This window comes from Hippocampus comes, unplaced genomic scaffold (assembly GCF_001891065.2).
Source record: "Hippocampus comes isolate QL1 unplaced genomic scaffold, H_comes_QL1_v1.1 scaffold150, whole genome shotgun sequence".
In the NCBI taxonomy this organism is placed as follows: domain Eukaryota; kingdom Metazoa; phylum Chordata; class Actinopteri; order Syngnathiformes; family Syngnathidae; genus Hippocampus; species Hippocampus comes.
Window position 1 is genome coordinate 2,308,152 of NW_017805496.1, and position 18,572 is coordinate 2,326,723.

At 44.6% G+C, this 18,572-nt stretch overlaps 4 protein-coding genes across 5 annotated transcripts in view; 3 read left to right on the forward strand and 1 right to left on the reverse strand.

Annotated features, from left to right (window-relative positions):
* The window catches only part of trmt10c (tRNA methyltransferase 10C, mitochondrial RNase P subunit), a 7,546-nt gene extending 6,107 nt beyond the window's left edge, over positions 1-1,439 (forward strand). The window contains exon 2 of the mRNA XM_019876332.1: positions 888-1,439. Within this exon, the coding sequence (XP_019731891.1) occupies positions 888-1,369 (482 nt within the window). The 3' untranslated portion in view covers positions 1,370-1,439. The remainder of the gene's footprint in view (positions 1-887) is intronic.
* Positions 1,440-1,579: 140 nt separating this feature from the next.
* blzf1 (basic leucine zipper nuclear factor 1) lies at positions 1,580-5,048 on the reverse strand. The gene is made up of 7 exons (XM_019876346.1): positions 4,865-5,048; positions 4,611-4,708; positions 3,561-4,015; positions 3,277-3,476; positions 2,979-3,107; positions 2,484-2,709; positions 1,580-2,390 (listed from the first exon to the last, which is right to left on the reverse strand). Exons 2-7 carry the CDS (start codon positions 4,627-4,629, stop codon positions 2,205-2,207), a joined length of 1,215 nt encoding a protein of 404 aa, XP_019731905.1. The 5' UTR covers positions 4,630-4,708; positions 4,865-5,048; the 3' UTR covers positions 1,580-2,204.
* A 220-nt stretch (positions 5,049-5,268) lies between these two features.
* Positions 5,269-12,790, forward strand: ercc5 (excision repair cross-complementation group 5). The gene is made up of 15 exons (XM_019876355.1): positions 5,269-5,468; positions 5,594-5,769; positions 5,853-5,968; positions 6,336-6,432; positions 6,949-7,002; positions 7,086-7,232; positions 7,315-7,519; positions 8,395-9,306; positions 9,381-9,619; positions 9,997-10,116; positions 10,205-10,418; positions 11,078-11,222; positions 11,472-11,672; positions 11,747-11,831; positions 12,199-12,790. Exons 1-15 carry the CDS (start codon positions 5,381-5,383, stop codon positions 12,685-12,687), a joined length of 3,288 nt encoding a protein of 1,095 aa, XP_019731914.1. The 5' UTR covers positions 5,269-5,380; the 3' UTR covers positions 12,688-12,790.
* Positions 12,791-13,106: 316 nt separating this feature from the next.
* Positions 13,107-17,900, forward strand: mettl21e (methyltransferase like 21e). 2 transcript variants are annotated; one of them, XM_019876349.1, is made up of 5 exons: positions 13,107-13,452; positions 15,898-16,055; positions 16,133-16,250; positions 16,330-16,427; positions 17,177-17,900. In XM_019876349.1, exons 1-5 carry the CDS (start codon positions 13,269-13,271, stop codon positions 17,489-17,491), a joined length of 873 nt encoding a protein of 290 aa, XP_019731908.1. In that variant the 5' UTR covers positions 13,107-13,268; the 3' UTR covers positions 17,492-17,900. The 2 variants fall into 2 exon arrangements, with proteins under 2 accessions (XP_019731908.1, XP_019731907.1); XM_019876348.1 differs by having other exon boundaries at positions 13,108-13,452; positions 15,895-16,055.
* Positions 17,901-18,572: the final 672 nt, after the last annotated feature.

Below are 18,572 nucleotides of genomic sequence, written 5' to 3' on the forward strand. Positions count from 1 at the left end.
TGACAGGTAACCATCACAGACGTGTCTTTTTCACAAAGTATATCGAGACCGAACAGCTGAATGACCTCATTCACTGCCATTATAATCCACAGTAAAAAAAAAAAAAAAAAGATCGCATCTAAATGCAGCCATTTCTCCCGGTGGACTCACAATCTGTGCTGATCTCAAATCTAGACTGGGGCATTAATGTCATCCACTCGTGGTTGTGCATCATCAGTAAAGCTGTTTCCAACTTTCAAAAGTACAGCGGAGCAGCATCCGATGCTCCCCCACTAATTTCCATTGGAAAAAAACGCATTTGACAAGTATACTAGTGAATGGCAGTGAATGAGTTCAAATATAAGAGTGCTGAAAAGTTTTTTTCTCTTCAGTAAGGATCCTCTACCCAGCCTATCCAGTGTGAAGAGAAATGAGGTGGATGAGATGTATATTCTGCCAGCCCTGCCACAGGCAGAGGAGGAGCAGAAGAGCAGGTCAGACGCCCAAAAGGCTGTCCTGTTATTTATTTTCAGAAATTTCTCAGCGCTATTATAATCCACAGGTAATACATTGTACTTTGAATATCAGTCATTTGAGGGAGTGCAGTTAATCCCCACGTACTCCCCATTCAGCACCCGCGGATTTGCACATTTGCAGATTTTGTTTTCCATCTCTTAAAACATACTTATTTTTTTTCCGGATTTTTTTTTTCTCCACATTTCCTCCCCGTTTTTCATGGAAAACACCGAATGCTCATCAGTGTTTTCTGAAGAATTTTGGGGGTTTGTTATTAAAAAAACAACCAAAAAAATGTTCATAATCCTCAAATGAATGCAAATTTTTGCGATACGTGGGCTGGCCCGGTCCCTATTCTGGAGAATAAGTAAATGTATGTACATGTGTGTCAGTCTCTCTCTCTCTCTCTCTCTCTCTCTCTCTACTGGCCAACGCAAAGCGTCTGAAATTGGCCACAGCCCGTTTACCGCTGGACGAGTTCCTCCACTGGGAGATGGGAGCCAAAAACCTGACCCTGGACCAGATGATACGCATCATGTTGAGCATGAAAGAAACAGGGAAATGGCAGGAGGCGCTACAATTTGTGCCCAAGAGGAAGCATGTTGGCTTTAACCAGAACCAGCAACAAATCACCAGTCATGGACCAGGAGAGAATGGGGATAGGTCTTCAAAACACATGGGTCCAAAAAGTAAAAAGACACTCAGAAGTGGAGATCAAAGTGCATTCAAGTACAAAGGAGAGTTTGGCTTCACTGGGATGAACCGAGTGTCTGGAGCATCTCGACCAGCTCCAACTAGAGTGCGGACATCTCTTAAGAGTAGCATGGAAGGAAGACGTGAGAGCAAAAGCAGGGCGTGGTGGGATGATGATTGATGACGTAACTAAATGGACACATTGTATCCATCTGCATTTGCGAGAATTAAATAATGAAATACTGTCGTTGTGGGATATTGGTGTTTTGCTGTAGTACCTGTTTTGTTCTTTATTAAATTAGCAAAAAATATGACAACATTGTCCTGCATATTGAAAGAAAAATAAACACACTCATGAATTACAATAAAAAGTTATGCCCCCAACAAAAAATAAGAACAATAAAGAAAATCGAAATACAAGTTCAACTTTCCTCTGCATGTCAACTCAAATTTTCTGTAACAGCTTCAAAAATATACCTGCATTTTAATCACTTCCCAACATGCAAAAAGATTAACCCCAAAACATGACCATAAAGGTTAACAGAAGGTCCTTAATCGGGTTTAAGCACAACATTGAAATACAGCAGTTTGAACCGGCTTGTGGTGGCTCTGAAATGCATGACTATTATAAATAATGCTATTCTAAAATCAGGAATTGGGATGTGAAGACTCATCTTTGGAAAAAAAAATCAAGAAGCACCAAATTCTCCTATAAGAATGTGAGAGACGGCGATAGCCATCAATAGCGAGAAATTCCTGCAAAATCCAGTACAAAAAAAAATGTGTAACACTGACATAGGACTGAAAACGGAGACTTTTAGATTCCTGAAGGTTGGGAAAGGCTCATTTCTGTGGACAGCATTTGTTGGAAACCATTTAAAATAAACCTGCTAACTGCTTTGCAAATCATTTGCTAAAAACTTAAAGCTCCCTGGTTGGAAAAAGATGGCGCGGCCCAACGTCTGATACAATGGTGATGACTTGCTGACGTGATTGGTTGCGATGGTGACGCCGGTCTAGAGCACGAGGATGTCTCCGCGGCAGCGTTCACAGCAGTTAAAAGTGATGTTCTCATAGCGAGTGTACGGGTGAAACCTGCCAATGCTCTTCTTACTGCTCAGAAAGTTTGAGGCGGGTGAGTCACTGAGCGGAGACTCTGCCTTGTTTTCCCCGCAGGAAATGGGGTCCAAAATCTTCAGCACCTACAACACGCGTCAGCAAACCACGGGAGTTCATGAGTAATGCTGGCATTCAAATCTAGTAGAATTTGATCCGAAAATAGGAGAAATATGCACCTTCTCGGCCATCTTCTCTGCTGGGGTGCTGCACGGCTGATCGGCCGTCGCGGCGCTGCTGCTTTTGACCACACCGCCGCGGGTATTGCCCAACAGGTGAGCGTTGATGGCGTCCGCTAGTTTGTGATTGGCCGCCGCCACCTCTCCCGTGCTGAGCGGCTGTGCGCTGGGGTAGTACGTCTGCTGCCTGCCCCACTGCAGAGACACCAGGAGCTGCTCCAGAGACCTGACGACGACGACAACAGCAAAGGCGGATGGGCAGAACCACACGACCGCATTAAACACCCTGAAGAGACACTTAGACGAGCTGCTTAGTTAAAATTAAATGACAACTTCACTTCAAAATTTTCAACTGTCCGGTTAAGCAGGCATGAGCATTTCTTCAAAGAGATGGGGGAGAGGACTGCGACATCAATATTCAAATAATGCGCCTGTGCATAGCATAAACCATGGAAATCATTTTGAGCCATGGGGGCTCCTCCCTGTAGATGTCACCTGTGTGTGAGCGCCATTTCCCTCGAGAACTCAACTCTCTCCAACAACAGGTCCTGAATGGCGCCCTGCGCCTCTCGGGTCTGACGCTGTAGAGCTGTTCTGGCATTTGTCAGCTCCTCTGCCATCACTCTGGAGATACAACGACGCAGGTTCAAAGTGGCAAATTTCTCATGGTGAAGCTCAATTTGGAGTGGCGCACAGGTACAATACTTCATGTCGCCAAACAGGATAACACTTGCATCGGATCGTGGATTGTCTACGTGACTGGGTGGTAAATAAGTAATGGTGTCTATCATACCTGCTGGCCAGGAACTTGCTCCTCCAGACGTCACACTGGATGCTCATGCGCTCCAGCTGCTCCGCCGTGTGAGACAGACTCCGACCCAAAGCCTCATTCTCCAGAATCAGCTGATTCTTCTCGCGGGCCAGACGCTCAAATTGGTATTGCAGGTCATCGCCCATGGATGCCACCAGCAGTTTCTTGAGCTCACGGTTCACCTAGTCATACGTCATGAAATAATGGCATTTAGACCGCTTGCGTAAAACCATATGGAACATGTATCCGCTTTATGTGGGTCTTGCCTCTGTCTGCACACGCAGTTGATTGGAGAGGCCTTCCTTGTCTTGTAGAAGCCTGCGTTCAGAGTTCTGAAGCTTCTCCAGCTGTCCTCTCCAATCATCCACCGATGGCTGAGGGGAAGAACTTCGCTCTTCCACCTGTTGCCCGGCATCTACTTTCGCCTCGGTTATGCGGCTGCTTCTACTTATGGCAGCACGAGGGACGACAATCCTTATGGCCTCGACCTCCGTGCAGGTCTCCCTACTCACCTTGCCCAAGTGGAGCACCCCAAGGGGTTGCGGGCCGACAGGGAGAGGAGGACTGATCGACTTGGGGCTGTGTTTGGGGCTTTCTGCCTTGCTGTAGGGAGTGGCAGATAGACCTGGTGACAGTGTGTCTGTGCTGACCTCCAGGGTGGAGGGCGTTTTCTCAGTTTCCATGCCATCGCCAGCAACTCTTACTGGGACACGGGCAGCATCTGGAAGATGGGATTGAAAGACACGCCCCCAAATAAAGAAATGCAACTGTTTCTGCAATGATTATAATTGAGTAACTTCTACTCTGTCGGATATGCAAACATGATTTTTCTGAAGCGTTGTATGTAAAGCCCGCCATAACTGTGTTTCAATGGTGGGGTGAATGATGGTTTGGATAGGAAGGGGTGATTATTTTTTTGCTGGTGAAAAATGTGTTTTACAAATTTGTGATAATTCCGAATTAATATTTAAGTCATGTCATTCATTTTTTTTAAACTGTCAGAATTATTACTTAGCTTGTGAAATCCTACACTTACTTGCAGTGTCTGTATAATTCAGTCCACACTTGGGGAGCATATGAGGGCTCAAGGTCTCAGCTGCATTTCTTTTCTTAAAAACTGATCGCGGGGCATTGTGTTGTTCTGAATTTGAAAACAAACGCTCATTTCCCCCACTTTTTGAAGTCTTTAAAATGTCATTTAATCAATTGTATTTCACTTTTTCAAGCTGTGTTCGGTAACATTGGTCCTGATGATAAAACAAAGATTTGATTAGATTTTTCGTCACGTACCTATAGGGTGTGTGAGTGCTACATACCCCTAACAGCAGTAGACATGATGTTTGTGGTAGGCTACTTCGCTGACGGCGAGGCAAAAAAAAACGGTATCCACGTCCAGTGTGTTCCAGGAATTATTCTGAAATGAAAAAAGGAAAATGATGCTCCCACTAACAATTATTATGACTCACGTGATTAGAGTCAACAGTCACGTTTATCAGCTGATAAGGTAATCAGATGAAGACGGCTGCTTCCCGACGTGGCTAATTTTGCGGCTAGCAAATTGACGACTTACTTTGAGGAAGTACGAGCCAAAACGACCGGTTTCGTCAATAACACCCAAATAATGATTCCAATGGTTGTATCAGTTATTATCCATCATGTTCAGATCATATTTGAGACAACAAAACACTTCACAACGGTCCTCCGGTTTACAGCTGTTGATGACGTTACCGGATATGGTTGGTATTGTTTCGATAAACTACCCTGAGGTAAGTCTTTCAGGCTAGATTTTTTTTTCCACCCTCCCCCAGCAAAAAAAAATTCACAGTCCGTTTCGTCTTTGAAATTGCTTAAGCTTTTTTAACGTCACTATATACAACAATTTAATAAGTAAGTTTTAAGTTTATATCGAGAAAACATTTGTTAGCCATAGCCTGACAAGTACAAAACCAGGGCAAAAAGTAGGATTTGGACGGAAAGTTTGTTCTTGTAGCTGGTTCCCGGGCGGACGGAATTGTTGTTACCACGAAGAGACAACATTTATTGATCTGGTTGGCTATAACCTTATGATGCTGTTTTAAATTGGGCCATGGGAGTGCATGGACTTTGGAGGCTGCTGGAGAGCACAGGGAAACCCATTAATCCAGAGACTCTGGAGGGTAAAATTCTTGCTGTTGGTATCCAAACTTGAGTGTTCTAATCGACTGTCAACCATCTCATCATTTCACCCTTCTCTCTCCCAGTTGGTTTGTCCTTATTAACTCTGCTCTCTCAAACATCAACCTTAACCTGGCAACAATAGATATCAGTATTTGGCTCAATCAGGCCGTGAAAGGGGTCCGAGACCGTGATGGCAACAGTGTCCAGAACGCGCACCTTCTCACGCTCTTCCACCGCATCTGCAAGTTGCTGTTTTTCCGCATCAGGCCAGTGTTTGTCTTTGATGGCGATGCTCCACTGCTGAAGAAACAAACTCTGGTCGGTCCAACACATTGGATTATTGACTAATGGACGCTGTTGCACACTGTAACTTTTTTTTTCTATTGTGGATTTTTCCTTAGGCCTTGAGGAGGCAGAGGAAGGAAGAGTTGAATCAAGAGTCCAAAAGGACTAATGAGAAACTCCTCAAGACATTCCTGAAGAGGCAAGCAATCAAAGCTGTGCTTGGAGGTGACAGGTAACCATCACAGACGGGTCTTTTTCACAAAGTATATCAAGACCGAACATCTGAACGACCTCATTCACTGCCATTATAATTCACAGTAAAAAAAAAAAAAAAGGTAGAACGCATCTAAATGCAGCCATTTCTCCCGATGGACTCACAATCTGTGCTCATCTCAAATCTAGACTGGGGCATTAATGTTATCTACTGGTGGTTGTGCATCATCAGTAAAGCTGTTTCCAACTTTCAAAAGTACAGCGGAGCAGCATCCGATGCTCCCCCACTAATTTCCATTGGAAAAAAACGCATTTGACAAGTATACTAGTGAATGGCAGTGAATGAGTTCAAATATAAGAGTGCTGAAAAGTTTTTTTCTCTTCAGTAAGGATCCTCTACCCAGCCTATCCAGTGTGAAGAGAAATGAGGTGGATGAGATGTATATTCTGCCAGCCCTGCCACCGGCAGTGGAGGAGGAAGAGCAGGTCAGACGCCCAAAAGGCTGTCCTGTTATTTATTTTCAGAAATTTCTCAGCGCTATTATAATCCACAGGTAATACATTGTACTTTGAATATCAGTCATTTGAGGGAGTGCAGTTAATCCCCACGTACTCCCCATTCAGCACCCGCGGATTTGCACATTTGCAGATTTTGTTTTCCATCTCTTAAAACATACTTATTTTTTTTCCGGATTTTTTTTTTCTCCACATTTCCTCCCCGTTTTTCATGGAAAACACCGAATGCTCATCAGTGTTTTCTGAAGAATTTTGGGGGTTTGTTATTAAAAAAACAACCAAAAAAATGTTCATAATCCTCAAATGAATGCAAATTTTTGCGATACGTGGGCTGGCCCGGTCCCTATTCTGGAGAATAAGTAAATGTATGTACATGTGTGTCAGTCTCTCTCTCTCTCTCTCTCTCTCTCTCTCTTTCTCTCTCTCTCTCTCTATATATATTTACATAATACACGGTTCTTGAAACCCAGTTTTTCTTGTCACAGTTCTGAGGAGGACGAGAAAGAGTCTGAGGATGGGTCTGATGATATTTATCAGGTAAAAAAAAAAAAAGTACATTTCCTGTACACGTGTGTAAGTTGTTGCTGTCGAGTTCAGTAGTATCCTACATATCCCCCCAGGGGGAGGAAGTTTATGCGGATCCCAACTCTGTTGACATCAACTCAGAGGAGTTTGCCTGCCTACCACTCGAAATGAAGCATGAGATCCTAAAAGACATGAAAGAGTTTTCGAAAAGGCGCCGGACCCTGTACCATAAACCCCCCGAGGTACCTCAGTCATTCATACCCGTCATGTCCACACAGTTACAAAGACACGCGCGCAGCTCCTAACTTCCAACTTCACTCCAAGCTCTCCACAGACTTTTCCCAGTACCAGTTGTCCGGCTTGCTGCACAGGAACAAGCTGAATCAACATCTGGAGGGAGTGGAAAAAGAGATGAACCAGCGCAGTGCCGGCAGCGCACCGCAGCTCTCCAAACGGGACCAGCGGAGTCATGACGTTGAGTCACGTCGACTTGTTTCAGAAGACAACTCTCACTACATCCTCATTAAAGGCGAGTTCATCAATCATTCAGGAGCGGCAAGGACTTGCAAAAGTTTGTGCATTACAAATTGGAGGTTTTGTTTTGTTTTGTACATTAGGCATCCTTTATAGATGACATTAGGTACACCACCATCCATCCAGATCCAGTGTTATACCTTTGTCTGAGAAAAAAAAAAATCTTCACGACTATTACAATGTTTCGTTTATTAAAAACAAATGCGCTTGTAATATATCACGTGACTAATTACCTTCCATCCATCCATTTTCTGCATCGCTTGTCCTCATGAGAGTCACGGGTAACAAACGTAACAGCATTATTATTATTATACTGTATTACTGAAGGAAATATTTTTTGAGACAATGTGTTGCTTTGACCAATGTATTTTAATACAGTAAGGGACGGGCAAGTATCAGGTACACATCGGCGGATCATCATCTATGTCAGAAAGAAAGATCTTTGTTCACAATTTCTTGTCGTTGTTTGAAAAGAAAATTGTATTTATCAAAAGTACTCGAGATATTGGTACCGGTGAGTACCCAGAGTGAGTACTCGTACTGGTATCGATCTGAATAAAAGTTGTATCGAGCATCCCTATTCTTTAGCCAATGTCAGTTTTTTTGTTGTCATGACAACTAATACAAAAAAGGCTAACCGAACAAAACCAAAAAAAATGTTAGTCATTTAAATTTAGAAGGTGGATTGGAATATTGTCTTGCCAGTCAGTCAAACCCAGCAATTGATTTACCCAAGTGAAAGCTGCCGAAATTTTAATCTAATCCTAAAAGATGTGCTTCTCGTACTTGTATTAGATTTTATGAGAAAATTTGCAAGTCTTATCAGTCTTTTACAAATATAACAAGTGTGGTTTGTTTGTTGCTCTACAGGCTCAACCAAAAGTAAAAATCCTTCAGCGAGCCAACCGGCCCGTGCACCCTGGACCGGGAACGCCCTAGCAGGCTTTATCAAGCGAGCCGTGAACAAACCGGAGCCCCTGTGGCGTCCGGTGTCCGAGGAAGAAGGTAAAAAGCAAGTTTCCTGTTCAGAAGACCGTCAAGCATCTGGAGCAAAACTCGATTCGCCGCCTTCGCCTCGTACAATGAAGGCTATCCAGGCCGCCATGAGTGACGGCTCAGATGTGGAGACTTTGAAGCGGGAAGAGGGCGACGGCAGTGTCTCTCCACGTACTCTAATCGCCATCCAACGAGCCCTGGCTGAGGAGGAGAAGGAGGAAGAGGATGGAGTGAAGCGCAGGCCTCCAAGCATCAGCTCTGCCACCAAGTTGCAAATAGTCATCAGTAGTTCAGAGGAGGAGACGGAACCTGATGCTGTCAAAGACAAAAATAATTTTGAGGGCGAGGCCGTAGGAAAAAGTGCAGCCGACAATACGTTGGAGAATGGTTCGGAGTCGATGGACGAAGTCGTCAGGCAGACGAATGAAGCATTTCACATGGGAGAAGCTCTTCGTGAACTCAAGGGAGGATCTGGCAGGCAAGCCGCCGGGGAGGAGACGAGCGATTTGAACAAGGACGAGGAAATGCTCAACGCTCAACCGCTTGACGCAAAGACGGCAAGTCGCAGTCCGAGAAAGCCCGATGAGAGAGGCGACTCGGAGCAGGGATGGATGTTGGAGAAGGAACAAGGCGCCCATCCTGAGGCAGCCGCTCGGATGTCCGAGCGACCGCACGGAACGCCTCCAAGTCGCCTTGAGCTGGATGAGAAGATCGATCGTGAAGCCGCCGCTCAACAGATGAGCCTTGAGGCTCGGCCCGAAAGCATCGATGAGAGTCAATCGGACGGTAACAGTCAAAGTAAATAAATCCAGCGTCGTCAAAACTGTTCATTCAAATAAATAATAATTTGCTCCCCCCAGAGAGCTTCGTTGAAGTATCAGAAGAGGAATGCGAGGAGGATTCGGAAGGGGTCCATGAGGATGAGACCATGCAAGCAGAAAGCCCGTCCAGTGGCGCCGGCATCCCAGAAGACTCTTTGAAGTCAAACGAAGAGCGAGACGAAACGGCGCCGACTGACGAGGGGCAAGAGTTGGACGAGGGAGAAGAGAAAGCGTCCCGCTCAGCTCCTGCAGTCCACGAATGGGAAGATTTTGACGTGGTGAGCATCTGCGTTGTCCGTCATGCTCATTTTTAAAAGACCCGTTGAAACTCAGACCAGAATAGGTGATAAAGTGGAAACTTTGTGAAAATGAGCAATCCTTGCTTCAGTATATATCGGATTCGTGTTTTTTTTTTGTTTTTTTTTTTTTTTGGGGGGGGTACAATTTGTATTTGGATCACATTCAAATGTTTGTTTATAACAGGACTTTAGACACTGACTTGTACTCTGACCGTGACATTTTTTTTTACATAATTTGAACCACATTGTTATGCTGAATGACTTTTATGAAGATTTTTTTTTTTTTTTTTTTTTTGCATAGAACTGCTTTTCGACACTCTTGCCAACCCATTTAGAGTGTTGCTGTTGTGATGCAGGATGAGCTGCAGTCCGTAGAGAATTCCCTGCTGGTGGAGCAGCGCAATCTGAAAGAGCAGAAACAGCAGCAGGAGCGGATGGCCAACACCGTCACAGGGCAGATGTATCTGGAGAGCCAGGCGAGTTCACACCGAAGCGGATTTTTTACAAAACGCGCGCAGTCAAAATAACCCTCGGAAATGCAACACATTGTTCTCGTGACTCCAGGAGCTCCTCCGACTGTTCGGCATTCCGTTTCTGGTGGCGCCGATGGAAGCCGAGGCGCAATGCGCCGCACTCGACCGAGCCGACCAGACCAACGGGACGATTACCGACGACTCGGACGTTTGGCTTTTTGGAGGGCGACACGTTTACAAAAACTTCTTCAGCCAAAATAAATATGTGGAGCACTACCAGTACAGTGACCTGCAGAACCAATTGGGTCAGTGGCCTCTCCATGTTGTCGATGTGTCGCTCTATTCGACCATTTTGAACATCGTCAGATCCCCAAAACCCTTTTTCTTTTATTTGAACATGGAGTCATCTCAGGAAGGGTTGGAAGCACTGTCGTCTGCCCTTCCCACATATTATATGTATTGTATAGTTGTTCCACTTGAGCGACCACGACATAAATATAATTCATCCTAAACACAGAAGAGTTGATGATAAGTGAGCTATTCCCCCAGTTCTTATGGAAACACCCATCACAAATGTTATCACACAACTTTCGGATGGACTCTAATGTAAGAAGTATTTATTTCCAGATGTACTCAAAACGCCCCATCTCAAATTCAGTTTTTGTCACTGTTACTCTGACGACTATAAGGCGTGCGTACGTTGAAGCAAATCAAGATTGCGTTGGCAGGGGCAACGAGGCCGCATCCAACCGCTAATCGCATTTGTTTACGTCTCACCTATCAGCAGGTGTTGATGTTCTTGGCGTGATAGCTGTCTGTCTAGCTACCTAGCTAGCTACTAGCTAGCTATCAAGCTAGCTCTCGCTCTCTCTCTCTCTCTCTCTCTCTCTCTCTCTCTCTCTCTCTCTCTCTCTCATATTTTCTCTCTCTTCATCCGTCTCCCTCCCTCTGTCCTCCAACACAGGTTTGGACAGGACCAAACTGATCAACCTGGCTTACCTGCTCGGAAGTGATTACACCGAAGGCGTGCCCGGGGTCGGATATGTGACTGGCATGGAAATCCTGAATGAATTCCCCGGACATGGGCTGGAGCCATTAACACAGTTCAGGTGTGTTTCACTTCCCTGGAAGAAGATTGAGTGAAAGCAGTTTTACGTCCAGTATTGGACAAAGCTATCGCTCTACCTGACCATCACAGTCTCTGGACATTAGTTTACAAAGCTTGAAAGACTTTCTACTCAGGTCGACTAAAAACTGTCCAGTCCAATCCAATTGACAGGACAACACGAATGCTGGCTTTCCCTTTCATTAACTATGCCACAAATATGGGGAAAAAAACGGTTGTTCTGTCTTTGCAGGACGTGGTGGTCAGAGGCTCAAGAGAAAAAGCGTTTGACTGCTGATCCTCGACACACAAAAGTGAAAAAAAAGCTGAGGGAGCTCAAACTTCAGGCCGGATTCCCAAACCCGGCCGTGGCTCAGGCTTACCTGCAGCCCGCCGTGGACGAGTCAGACACCTCGTTCAGCTGGGGACGCCCTCAGCTGGAGATGATCAAAGAATATCCTTCCACTTGATCCCATTCGTGTCAAAGAGCGTCGCGCGGGTGCCCGTTTTCCTTAACCGGCCCTTTACATTCTGTCAAAGTCGCTTCGGTTGGCCTAGTAGAAAAACAGCAGATACCCTTCAGCCTGTGATCAAGCAACTTAACACACAACAGGTAACGTTCACACAAATCACAATTTTTTTTTTCCCTGTCTGGCATACGATTGTTTGACCGGTTCGTAGATTTGACACTCTTCTGGCAGCCCCCGTTCCCACTGTCGACAATCTCGCATCTCAAAGCTTCCAAAAGACACTGACTCCAACTTACCGAAAAGGACCCACCTAATACTTGACTAAAATATTTGTATCCCACCAAGGATTGTTGAATTTATAGTCCATCCTCCTCTGTATGCCGCAGAAATGTGTCGTATTCATTCACGGGTCACGTAAATGTTATTTGGATCTATAAAGGGACTTTCTTTTGTTTTATAAGTGATTGGGTGTCGGGCCCTCCGTAACGTTGATGCTGTTTTGTTGTGTAGACTCAGACGCGGATTGACGCATTCTTCCGCATGGAGCAACAGGAAAAGCAGGCCATCCGAAGTCAACGTCTCCGCCGTGCCATCACCTGCATGAAAAGGAAAGAGGACGTGGAGACGGACGAGGAAATCGCGTCACCGACCAAATCCAAGAAAGGGAAGACGATAGAACGGGGCCGGAAAAAAGATGAAAATAGAAAAGTGAGAGAACGGGACGGGCCTGTGGCCGGAGGCGGGTTTTTGGGTTCGGAGGGAATCGGAGAAACTCTGATTCCGTCTTTAAATGATGTGAGCCACGCTAGCCAAGAGGCACACTTGACAAAGGCCTCCAAGACTGTCCCACAGCACACAAGACCGAGCAGCAGCAGCTCTGATGAGGACAGCGAAGGTAATTATGGTCAAGTTGCTATGGTTACGGCTCAGTCTGTGTTCAAGGGAAGCATGAGAGGTCGCCGTCCTAAAAGCAGGAGAGGACGAGGAAAGAAAACCTGAAAATGATTTATTTCACGACTAGCAATGTATCCTAAAACACTTTTTAGAATGTTATAATTCATTGTTTCATGTTAAGCGGAATAAAATGCATTTCCCCCAAACTGTTGTGAAGTCTCTTTTTCGATGCCAAGATTTCTGTATTGAAATATGCGTTTCATTCAAACGATCAAGTCACTTGGGAAGGTTGAGGGACGGTGTGTCCAAACTGACGAGTATGCTACAAATTTACATATTGAATAGTTTGGTAAATACATTCAGCTTGCGTTTGAATTGAGACTACAGTTTGGTTTCCACGCCCTCGGCTTCTGTGAACTCAAAAAAAAACACCCACGGTGCACGCTGAGACAAAAAGATTTATTTATAAGTCTGTAGGCAGAGTCTCATATTGTCCTTATTTGAAACCAGAAAGGCGTCCTGTGCACTGCAGCTCAGTTGTCGGACCCGCCAGCTGTTTCTGCCAATCAGCGCCTGACCGTGTCCGAGAACTGGAAATGCACTGCAGAGGCCAGATGGGATGTTTGGATAAGAAGTTGGGAAATGCTGGATTTGGTGCTCTGGGGCCGTGTGTAACCTAAAACTAGATGCGATCGAGTGGCCAGCCAGAGATTTGTTGCCAGATTGACCTAATCCCAAAAGGATTTAAGCGTGACCAGCAACCAAAACCGGCTCTCGATTTCCACACTATTCTCAAGGGTGACATCTTGTGCGCTCATTTGATTATGGAGTCTCAGCAGTGTGAGGAGAGCTCCAAGACCGGAGAAGAAGGTGAGGAAATTTTGGAAACGCCATTTTTCTCATTTCAGTAGATTTTCCCGGAGTGCCCCGTGTGAACCAGCGTGAATCAAGAAGGTCTCATGACCGCGACTTCTAGCTTGGCGCATTAGTTGCATATATCACAAAATCTAAAAAATAAAAAAATCAAGACATGTTTTTTACGTTTATGTAACGACGCGCTTCGGTAAGCACAAACCAATGGTCTTCAAACTATTGTTTGCCTGTCAAGAAAAGTAGCACCTTGATTTACAGACACAAAAAGTCCGGGGGGTTGTCGCTGCATGGGGTCCCCTGATCTTTGGACCAAACTGGTGTTACGTAACCCAAGCCTTGTGTCAAATATAGCATTCAAACGGATGTGTAACAGAGTCATACCGTTGGTAGAAAAAAACGAAATGAGATAAACTCATGATTACATCAGCATATACTGTACACGTTAAATTGATGACCAAAAAAATGCATTTTCTTTTTTTTTAATTGTCTGTCTGATCTATTCTGATGTGGTGGTTCCATGTGCCACTACGTTTAATCACAGCAGCCATTTTAAAAAAAATGACATGCACAGATTAATCAAGATGGACTTCATTTGTGTCTTTTGCGCAGAAATTGCAATTTGCTTTCAGGGTTTTTGCTGGCTCACGTTGAGGTAAAGGTTACCATGCACCATGATGTGCGTGTATTCTGTCAATTCAACAGACTCACTTTTCTTTTACAGGAAATATACTTTGCAAGTTCAAACTTCCAATTAGAATATGACTATTATCATGTTAACGCGTTCGTTTAGTAAAACTTGCATAAGAAAATGATGGGCTCATAGTTTGAGTGGTGGGGCCAACGTTTTTTGTGTGAAGTAAAAAAACAAAATAACCAAAACAAAAAACAAAATTACATTGACGTAAGATCGACACACTGGCTCAGGTTTTCAATGACACTTCAACATCAAGGCATCTGCGGTTCTCACAAACATCCTCCCTCCTTTTTCTTGACCTTTCCCTCAACCTGGTTTACTTCCCCCCGTGTTTACCATAAAAGGCCTGTGACCAAGTGACCGTTCCTTCTGTGGTACTCAGCTGTTCTTGAGGAAAACAACCCTTTTGATTTGACTGCCAGTCCCGACGTGCTTCGAAGTTTGGAAGGAGTTGCTTGCGCCACCTGTCCCAGAACGTGACAGACATAAACCTGTACCTGCCCTTGCCGGGCCTTGGAGAGGACTGAGGGCCCCAAACTCTTGAGTTGGAAGAGCAGCTGGCCCTCATAAGAATGTCTCGTGGCAACGGGAATAGGAGTCTGAGCATTATTGATGGCTGCAACTTCAGCCATTAAAGCCAATAAACACTTCATGGGTAAGTTTGCCCATCAGCTCAAAGAACAGGGAGTCCAGAATGCTACTGGCAAGAACAGGCATCATTTCCATGGGGGCCATTTGGAACATTAAAATTTCAAGCACAACTACTCAACATTAAGAAAGAAACATGAGCGATGCAATCTTTAAGTTGCCTGCCCCTGTAAGAAGGCAAGCAACAAGATTTGCAAGTGCGCGCCATTTTGGATCTTGAAAGACACAGCCTTCTATTCAAAATAAAATCGAATCAAGTCAAAGAAGATATGTGTCCAGAAGTTTCTTCATTACTCTCCTTCTTTATCCTGACATCATTCGGAATTCTTGTGATGAAAGTCACTACCCCAAAAATTGATCTGTAGGCTTCTACTGTCACTCACTTCAGGTATGCTAGCGCAGCAATGGCCTGTGTTGTATTGACACTCAGTAACATGCTAACGGCTGCCCGTGGTGACGTTTCAGCTTCGGTGCTGCAGGTTGACAGATTTCTCCATAACGTCCATAACACTAGTGACTCAGTTGTCTCTTTTTAGTCTAGTTATCATCATTGATTATTTTCACAAACGAAGCATCCTGAATTGAAATGGCAACTTGATTCCCCGCTTTGGTCATCTGGAATGCGCAGCATCCGAGATGGTCAACATCACGGGTGGATTCCTCCTCACAGCCTGCTGCTGGCTGGTTGATGGGCTGGGTGGCACGGTACCTTTCCAAATAAGCACGGGCCAGCTGCGGTGTTTACGTCGAAGGCAGAGGTTTGTCGACAATACGATCCCAGACTTCTGGTTCTGCGAGGCATCATTTTCCCGACCTAAGGGAAGTATGATCTTGCCATTTTGGGTCCACATGTTTGGGAATGAGGTGTGCCAGGGACATTGAATCTCTTGGATGGAGTGTCAAAATGTACCATTCCATTTTGGAGAGATACACAGTAGCGATTGATGACAACTACACTATCATCCATACAATCGGTGTGTCCGTTTTTTTTTTCTTCTTTTTAATGAAACTCTGAAAGAAATGGAAGAATCTATTTTGATGATGCACGCCGAGCTCGTCACACAAGATCAAATGAAAGAAACATGCACTTCTCGAAGCAGACACTGCTGTGGATGAAGAACTCGCCAAAGCCATTTTAGCACGCCAGTTCCACCCTTCCGTCATCGGCCCGGAGACGTGGGAGGGTTACATCTTCTCCGGTTTGGAGATCCGAATTAAAGAATCCACGGACCTCTACGGAGCTGTACTCTGGCCCTCGGTACATACAAAGAACATGTCTCAGAACTGATAATGATGATGATGATGCGCTGCTGATTGAACACAATCACCATCTAGGCTCTGGTGTTGTGTCACTTCCTGGAGACCAACCGAGATAAGTACAACCTGATGGACAAGAACGTGATAGAACTCGGCGCAGGAACTGGTCTGGTCTCTATCGTCTCGAGTCTTTTAGGTAAAGCAACCGAACTTTGTTCAAACTTCTACCGACTCTGTCGTGACTGTGTCCCTTTGCTCTTATTTTCCATGCTAAGGTGCTAAGGTCACTTCCACAGACCTCCCTGATGTGCTCGGGAACCTCCAGTACAACGTCACATGCAACACAAAAGGACGGTGCAAATACGTGCCCCTGGTATGTGCTACGGACAAGTTACAGTGTGTTCGATTTGGGGGTTTTTTATTCGTTTTTGATGAGAGATTGCTCGTGTACATATTTTGGTCCGTTTTAGTTGACTTTTTATTCGTTTCACTGTTAGTTTTAGGGGGTTTCTGTAATTTGCGGTTTATTCCAGTTGAGCTCTAACGGGCCACGATATGTATTATGTCATAAAAACTCAAAAGAAACCTTTTGATTTTGTTTTGATTTGAATCAAATGTAACAAGTCGACATGACAGAAAAATCACAATAGCTAGCAGTCTAAAGACGCACACAAAGATCACAACTTCAACCCACGTTGCCGTTGTTAAACTGACTGAGCCAAAATAAATAGCTCTGTAATCAGGCATCAAATTCAATTGGCAAAGACCAAAACAAAAGACAGGTTCACTGTCATTTTTGTTGAACTAGATTTGTAAACAGTGCGGTTTCAGTTAGTTATCCATAAAAAAAAAACTTTTTGTCAATCATTGAAAATAATTGTTTTCAATTTGATCCATCCATCCATCCAATTTCTTATCCTCACATAGGAAGGCCGCAGGCGGAATCAAACCCTGCACCTCTGCACTGTGAGGCAAACGTGCGAACCAGTCACCACCGTGCTCACATTTTCAATTCTACTTTTCATTATTTTGTTCATTTTTGTTCAACATAACAATAATCTAGCATTTGCATGATGGACCCTGAATACATTTCATCCGACCTTATTTGCATATCGTGGGCAGGTGACAGAGCTAGTCTGGGGCCCAGAGGTGGAGCAGAGGTTCCCACAGCGCACGCACTATTTCGACTACATCCTGGCTGCCGACGTGGTGTACGCCCACCCATACCTGGACCAGCTGTTGGACACCTTCGGCCACCTCTGTCAAGCGAACACCCAGATCCTGTGGGCCATGCGTTTCCGCCTGGACCCAGAGAACAGCTTTGTGGATCGCTTCGGGGAGCGTTTCCACCTGGAGGAACTCTATGACCTCCCCAGTCTGAGTATTAAACTTTACCGAGCCTGGAGGAGGGACAAGAGAACCGACGATACCGTTTAAGCCGTTGATTTACTGGATGGTTTTATCATGCGTCTTTCTGAGCCCGTGTACTCTTTTGTACGTTTACTACACCACGCAAATAATCACAGCTGACGGTGCACTGTCAGCAGTTTACCGATTCTTCAATATTTATCTATTTATTTGGGGGGCGGGGGGGTTGACAAATGTGCCTCTGAAATTTTTTTTAAATGTACAGTAAGCTGTATCTGATATTATATTTGCAATCCAGTATTAGTCAGCTACACACGCTATATCAATGGAAGGTCTATGCTCCAGCTGACTTCAATGAACAACAATGGTTTTTATTTCAAACATGTTTGGATTATGTGTTGATATTTCTCTATGCGTTTTAGGGGCTGACTGTGACATTCTTGTCCAAAATGGCCTCATTAAAAGTCTCATTCAAAGTATTGTTGATGCTTGATGATCACGTCTTGTTTTGACAACAGATGTTGGAATATTTATGCAATATTATATTTTTGTATTGCAAAAAAGAAAAAAAAAAAACAGACCCAATTTGAATTGTGACCCGTACTCCACTCCTTTTCGGGGGCAGATTACAGTGAAGTTGACAACTGCTGGTTTTTACAACCCATCCCTTTTCTTCAGATTTTCCTCTTCAGTTTACGGGTGAACTTTTGCCTCTGCCAGCCAGGACTGGTCATCATAAGTCCTGGCTTTAATTTTAACACTCTATACTACACGTTGTTCCAGTCTTCTCAAATAATGGGGGGAAAAAATGTGTTTTTTTGAGTTAGACTGCTTTCAAACATTCTTGCTAACACAGATGAAATTGTCATTTGTGGGAGGCTGCGTAATCCTATCCTGCGTGTCTTTTCATGCTAATCTTGTGGCTGCATTTTGTTACGCTGAGGTTGAAGGCCAATTTCAGAGTCATCTTTGACCGCGGGTTGTTCTCAGTCCGAACGGTGTCTGCCAGCCCAAATCATCGGCAAGAATGTGGGCAAATGAGGCAGGCGCATCTTTCCAACAGGCATCACTTGACTTTTTTGGGATCAGAATGAAAATATGTACGGCACGGTCAAGTTTAAGCACCTCCAGTGAGTCCGGAATGGTTGAA

What these genes read in the sequence shown, in the direction of transcription:
- ercc5 (XM_019876355.1), top strand. Translation starts at nt 5,381, where the DNA reads ATGGGAGTGCATGGACTTTGGAGGCTGCTGGAGAGCACAGGGAAACCC. An exon ending in GGGTAAAATTCTTGCTGTTG is followed by an intron (nt 5,469 to 5,593) that starts GTATCCAAACTT and finishes TGGCAACAATAG; the next exon opens with ATATCAGTATTTGGCTCAAT. An exon ending in GGTCTGATGATATTTATCAG is followed by an intron (nt 7,003 to 7,085) that starts GTAAAAAAAAAA and finishes ATATCCCCCCAG; the next exon opens with GGGGAGGAAGTTTATGCGGA.
- blzf1 (XM_019876346.1), bottom strand. An exon ending in AACTGCGTGTGCAGACAGAG is followed by an intron (nt 3,477 to 3,560) that starts GCAAGACCCACA and finishes ACGTATGACTAG; the next exon opens with GTGAACCGTGAGCTCAAGAA. An exon ending in GAAATGGCGCTCACACACAG is followed by an intron (nt 2,710 to 2,978) that starts GTGACATCTACA and finishes CGTCGTCGTCAG; the next exon opens with GTCTCTGGAGCAGCTCCTGG.
- mettl21e (XM_019876348.1), top strand. Translation starts at nt 13,269, where the DNA reads ATGCGATCGAGTGGCCAGCCAGAGATTTGTTGCCAGATTGACCTAATC. An exon ending in GAGCTGTACTCTGGCCCTCG is followed by an intron (nt 16,056 to 16,132) that starts GTACATACAAAG and finishes ATCACCATCTAG; the next exon opens with GCTCTGGTGTTGTGTCACTT. An exon ending in GGTGCAAATACGTGCCCCTG is followed by an intron (nt 16,428 to 17,176) that starts GTATGTGCTACG and finishes TATCGTGGGCAG; the next exon opens with GTGACAGAGCTAGTCTGGGG.